Raw genomic sequence first — 6,665 nt, 5'->3', positions numbered from 1 at the left:
ACGTGAGAAAAACATCCTCATGCAAAGCAGCCGGACCCAAAATGAAGAAATGAAAAGATCAATGGATCACTAAGACCCGAAGTCAAGTTTTTAACATACCCCTGACTTTGTGGTTTTAAACTTGCCTGTTTGAGACGTGTAAATACTCACTGATTTATAAAAACGCCAGTCATCAGGCATGCCAGTTGGATTCCAGAGAAAACAGTAGGGGGTGCCTTATCGGGAAGAACAAACGGCTGCTCTTATCTAGGCGCTTTCACTTACTGCATGGCTCAGCACACGGCGTTTTTGTGATATGCAGAAACCGTCTTCATAAAAAGTAATTTTCCACTTGCCCAATTAAATAACTACCAAAGCGTATTTCCAAAGAAACTACACTGCATTGTTCTTCACTTTGCTTAGTTGTTTAAAAAAGTTGACATTTTATTGTGAAATAAAACATACATGCAGAAGAATTCACAAACCGTACATTTGGTAAATGGTTATAAAGCAAACAGCTACATAACCAGATCACACGCCGAGCCCTGCCAGCACCCCAGAACCCCCACGGACCCCACCCTAACCACAGCCCCATTCCCTCATCAGGAAATGTGCTTGGTTTTATTTTCAAGCCAACCCATAACCTCACCTCATGTTCCAAGAAAGTCCCACAGTGATATGAGACCAATCTGTTCAGCTATTTTTACAGGGAATTCTTTACAGCCTAAAAATCCGAAATACTTCCCACTTCTGGGAGCCTGAAACTCACTCCGCCACTCTTGGCCTCGTCCAGGCAGGAGCTTTCTCACAAACCTGTCGCTCCAGTTCTTAAGAAACCAGATTTTATTAAAAGATTGGCTTTAGGACAATTAGGTAACTGATTAGTCTATCACAGTTGTCTGTGACAAGAACATAAATATTAGAGTTGAGACGTCAATTTTATGAATAAAACCAAGAAGAAACCCTAACAAAGGCAAGATGGGGGTTGTTTAGATCAGATGCAAGGGCTTCTGGTCCAACAGGCAGATCTAACAGGCAGACAGAGCACTCATGTCCATCCATTTCCTGCTGAAACCTGGCTAAAATTATTTAAGTGTTGAAAGTAGAGAAAGAAGATAGAAGGCAGAAGATAGAAGGCATGGCTGGGTGTGGGGGCTCACGCCTGTAATCCCAGCCCTTTGGGAGGCTGAGACAAAAGGATTGCTCAAGGCCAGGAATTCAAGGCCAGCCTGGGCAACATAGTGAGACCCTGTCTCCATTTAGAAGAAGAAGAAGAAGAATTAAAAGAAGAAGAATTAGAAGAAGGAGGAAGGGGAGGAGAAACAAAATGCTCCAGGGCCAAGACAGTGAAAGGCAGAGGCCACGGCAAAGTCTGAGGGCTGGAGGCCGAGGGACAGATGATGGACGGGTGGATACCGGTGAGGCCAGAGGAGGCTACTTGGAGCCACAGGGAGAGCCTGGGGAGGCTCAGGCATCTCTGAAAGGGGGCATCAGGGGAGGCTGAAAGCAGGAGGCACGGGATCTCCAGGTCCTGCTCCACACCCAGGAGGGCAGGCGGCAGCCCCGGCCCAGCTGGGAGGGCCCAGGAGGCATCGGCCAGAAGACACTGTCATGGAGATTCCGAGGCAGGAACGGGAAGCAGGAGGAGTAAAGGAACAGTGACCTTTGCCTACTTGGATCCAAGAGTTGTGGCAACCAAATTACAGATCCTTCCACCCCACACCCCAGGGGACAGAATGACACGACCTTCCACCCCACACCCCAGGGGACAGGATGACAGATCCTTCCACTCCACACCCCAGGGGACAGAGTGACAGATCCTTCCACCCCACACCCCAGGGGACAGGATGACAGATCCTTCCACCCCACACCCCAGGGGACAGAGTGACACGACCTTCCACTCCACACCCCAGGGGACAGGATGACACGACCTTTCACCCCACACCCCAGGGGACAGAGTGACACGACCTTCCACCCCACACCCCAGGGGACAGAGTGACACGACCTTCCACCCCACACCCCAGGGGACAGAGTGACACGACCTTCCACCCCACACCCCAGGGGACAGAGTGACACGACCTTCCACCCCACACCCCAGGGGACAGAGTGACACGACCTTCCACCCCACACCCCAGGGGACAGAGTGACACGACCTTCCACCCCACATCCCAGGGGACAGAGTGACACGACCTTCCACCCCACACCCCAGGGGACAGAGTGACACGACCTTCCACCCCACATCCCAGGGGACAGAGTGACACGACCTTCCACCCCACACCCCAGGGGACAGAGTGACACGACCTTCCACCCCACACCCCAGGGGACAGGATGACAGGTCCTTCCACCCCACACCCCAGGGGACAGAGTGACACGACCTTCCACCCCACACCCCAGGGGACAGAGTGACACGACCTTCCACCCCACACCCCAGGGGACAGAGTGACACGACCTTCCACCCCACACCCCAGGGGACAGAATGACAGGTCCTTCCACCCCACACCCCAGGGGACAGAATTCCTTTCAGGGAAACACACCCACGAGAAAAATCTGCGTGATTCGTGGGTTCCTCAACATGAGACCCATGCGCCTCCCTGGTCATCCCAGGGCCCACAGGCAAACCTCCTTACACCACACACACACACACACACACACACACACACACACACAGACCCCCAGGGTTCCACATCCCTTCTCAGTGCCTTATGCTGAGAAATCAACAGTCAAAGACCACCGGGCAGCCTTCAACAAGGAGAAAGAGGCAAAATCAAGTTGTGTGGTCAGAGGAGACAGTGAATGGGGTGGAAGAAAACTTCAACAAAGAAAAGCGATTGTTCAAATGCTCGGGGATGTCTGTCTCCCACCAGTGGAATTGCTGTGACACTCAGTGTGCGTCAGTGTGTGCAGAGGCATCTCCTGTCTCCAGTGGAGACGCTGGGATCAAATTAGTGATGGGTACAAGAACGCTCATCAAACCACCAGAGGAGGAGCGCAGGGCACAGGGCTTTATTATGAACAGGGTAGGTCAACAGGATTGGCCCTGGGACTGGACGGGGGTTTGAAGAGAAAGAGGAAACAAGAAAAATCCCAAGAGGTTTGACTTCAACAACTGGAAGGAGAGCAGCCCCTGGTACCGAGATGGAGGTAACAGGAGGAAGAGCACCTTGTCCGGGAAAGCAAAGTCCTGGTGTGGATGCCGAGGCTGCAGAAAGTGTGTGATGCCCAGGTAAGATGTCAGCTGACCCAGTATTCAGGTCTGGGCTGAAGATGAGATTTTGGGAGCTTCTGGGGTATGGATGTGATTTACAGGTGACTTTGCCTGGGAAGATCCTCTGAGAAAAAAATAGCTGGAGAAGAAAGACAGGAGGAGGTTAGGATGATGGGAGGGGGACAAGGATCGGGCTCCAGGATCCCTCCCAAAAAAGCCCGTCTGGAGGAGGGGTTGGTGGAGCGAGTGCTGCTGCAGGGCACTGGAGGGATGTGGCCGCCGGCGCCCTGGCAGGGGTTGACTGTGGGGGGCAGAGGGCACTGTGGTGGGCCTTGGGCCTTAGAGACAACAGGAAAGAGGAGGTGGGGCCAGTATGTGTACAAAGTCCTCCTAGGTGGTTTCTCTAGAAAGCGGAGAAGAGGTAGCTGCCGGAGGGGTGAGATCCAGGGCTCTTTTCATGGCAGCAGCTCTCAGCAGGCGTAGACGGACCAGTACCCCCGAGTGTAAGGGGGTGACGGTACCGGGTGGAAGGGGCTTCAGACAGGACGGGGAGATGGTGCAGAGCCTCAATGCTGGTGAGCATGGTCAATGTCATGGTAGGCAGCCTGGGACGTCTCTCAGGATTCCTCCATAAAATCTAGCGGACAGTGAGAAGGAGCGAGAGAGAGAGAGAGAGAGAGAGAGAGAGAGAGAGAGAGAGAGACAGCAGTGGGAGTCCGGGCAGATGCGAGTTCGTGACCCAGGGAGGAAGCCTGGAAGAAGGGGCCCCACTCCTCCAGATCCAGGGATCTGGGACCTAGGAGGGTCTTGGGATCTGTAATGACCGGGAAACACCTGGGGCATGTTCCACAGCAGCCCCAGGGCACCAAAACCTGGTCCAGGAGGACAGAGATTTACTGAGTCCAGACTCCAAACAGAACTACACAAATGGGAAGGTGTGGAGAGGGACATGGGTCCTGATTTGCAGACTGCGGCCTCCAAGCCTTGGACTGAGGAAGTTAGGAAGAAAGGAGACAAGGAGAATTCAGGGACAGCTGGAGAGAAGGCCTGGAGTTCCTTCCAGTCTATGGGAAAAGCAGCCATCTTGTGAGTGGGAGCACCATCCGGAGCTGCGTGGGTGGGAGCATCATCAGGGAGGCTCAGGGCTGGGTGGGAGATGGCCCCGCCCTCTTTCCCCTCCCCTGCACAGCAGGCAGGTCTCGGCATCCTGTCCTCAGCGGATACCTCACCTCGCTGCACTTTCGGCTTTTGTTTTTCAAGAGCTTGACTGCAACTCCCTGCCCCCAGATGCTGGCGGTAGGGCTGGAGCCAATGGAGTGGTTGGCCCAGACTCTTCCCCTTCCTGGCCCCAGTTCTGGGGAAGACCTGACCTGGGCCTCCTCTGACCAGTGTCTTACACCCCAGGGGGATCACACCCACTCCAAAGAGCTAACACCTGAGGACTGCAACCCCTGAAAAAGAAACAAGTCGAGCTGAGGATACTGTTTAAAGTTTTATTTGTTTATTTTATTTTACTTTTATTTTTTGAGATGAATCTCTGTCTGTCTCCCAGGCTGGAGTGTGGTGGCGCAGTCTCGGCTCACTGCAACCTCCGCCTCCGGGGTTCAAGCAGTTCTCCTGCCTCAGCTTCCTGAGTAGCTGGGACTACAGGCCCGCACCACCACACCGGCTAATCTTTGTATTTTTAATAGAGACGGAGTTTCACCGCGTTGGCCAGGCTGGTTTCGAACTCCCGACCTCAGGTGATCCACCCGCCTCGGCCTCCCCTGTTTAAAGTTTTAAAACAGATGCACCAAGAATTTATACAAATAAACATATTCAAAGAGATAAGGGCAGATACCAGAGACATAAAGCAGGGAAGAAGGAATGTCTAGCAGCCAATGAAATAATTGACATAAGGAACATGATGAGGCCAAATACAGCCAAAGCCAGGTGAGCGGGCTAGAGGCAACTCGCCCAGAAGGCAACAGGAAAAGAGAGAACCTAAGAAAGAATGGTTAAAGGTGATTAAGGTAATTAAAGAAGTGGCAATGTACAGATAATGGAGTTCCAGGAACAAAGAGACAAATAAAAATGGAGGAAAAAATACTTGAAGGTAAAATGAGAAAAAATTAAACAAAGATGAAAGCTCTCAAACTGAAAGGGCTTAGAGAGTGTCAAATAGGATGGATGGGAAACTTACCCGTAATTGATAGTGAAACTCAAGAATATCAAAGAAAATTCCAAAAGTTTCTATGAAGAGCAGATCACCGACGAAAGAGTAAGTTTGGTTTCAGAGTTTCCAGCAGCCACACTGGGTGCCAGAAGACACTGGAGTAATATTTTTAAAGACCTCAAGGAAAAGAATTTGACACAGAAGACAGGCGCAGTGGCTCACACCTGTAATCCCAGCACTCTGGGAGGCCGAGGCAGGTGGATCATGAGGTCAGGAGATGGAGACCATCCAGGCCAACATGGTGAAACACCGTCTCTACTAAAAGCACAAAAATTAGCTGGGTGTGGCAGCGCATGCCTGTAATTCCAGCTACCAGGGAGGCTGAGGCAGGGGAATCCCTTGAACCAGGGAGTTGGAGATTGCAGCGAGCCGAGCCGAGATCATGCCACTGCACTCCAGCCTGGGGGACAGAGCAAGACTCCATCTGAAAAATAAATAAATAAATAAAATAAAACATTAAAAAAAGAATTTGACGTAGAATTTTATAGCCAGCTCAACTGTCACTGAAGTATGAGCACACATCAAATTATCTTCCAGTATCAAAGGCCTCAGAAGATCCACTTTTCCAAGACCCACTTTGAAAACGTTCTTCAAGGAAATTAGAAGATAAATAAATCCAGGAGGATGTTGATAGGAACTACGGGTATAAAAAGCTTTAGATCAAATAGATTTTAATAAAGTCTATTGTTATCTAAAAAAGCCAGGACCGGCCGGGCGCGGTGGCTCACACCTGTAATCCCAGCACTTTGGGAGGCCGAGGCGGGCAGATCACGAGGTCAGGAGATCGAGACCATCCTGGCTAACACAGTGAAACCCCATCTCTACTAAAAATACAAAAATTAGCCAGGCATGGTGGCGAGCGCCTGTAGTCCCAGCTACTCGGGAGGCTGAGGCAGGAGAATGGCGTGAACCCGGGAGGCGGAGCTTGCAGTGAGCCGAGACCACGCTGCTCACTCCAGCCTGGGCGACAGAGCGAGACTCCATCTCAAAAACAAACAAACAAACAAACAAAAAGCCAGGACCGAAGTGAGGAGAGAGGATGAAGTACATTTACAACAACACAAAAGTAAATATCTAAACAGAATCAACATGGGAATCCAAAGATTTAATATTAATCTGCTCAGGAAATGAATAGGATTAGATATGTATCAATGTGGATCTTAAACTAAAGGTAACCACTATTAAAATCTATAGAAGAAACTTGGTGGAAAAGAAAGGAATGTAAAAGCCAATTATGAACAAAGGAGGCAGAAATAAAGTCCTGCT

At 50.9% G+C, this 6,665-nt stretch overlaps 1 protein-coding gene across 1 annotated transcript in view; it reads right to left on the bottom strand.

Annotated features, from left to right (window-relative positions):
* Window positions 1–2,202: 2,202 nt before the first annotated feature.
* CLN8 (CLN8 transmembrane ER and ERGIC protein) overlaps window positions 2,203–6,665 on the bottom strand; it is a 42,301-nt gene continuing 37,838 nt past the window's right edge. The window contains exon 3 of the mRNA XM_065518728.2: window positions 2,203–3,821. Coding sequence (XP_065374800.1) covers window positions 3,588–3,821 — 234 coding nt within the window. The 3' untranslated portion in view covers window positions 2,203–3,587. The remainder of the gene's footprint in view (window positions 3,822–6,665) is intronic.

This window comes from Macaca fascicularis, chromosome 8, assembly GCF_037993035.2.
Source record: "Macaca fascicularis isolate 582-1 chromosome 8, T2T-MFA8v1.1".
Lineage (NCBI taxonomy): Eukaryota > Metazoa > Chordata > Mammalia > Primates > Cercopithecidae > Macaca > Macaca fascicularis.
This window is presented reverse-complemented; position numbering and strand designations above follow the sequence as displayed.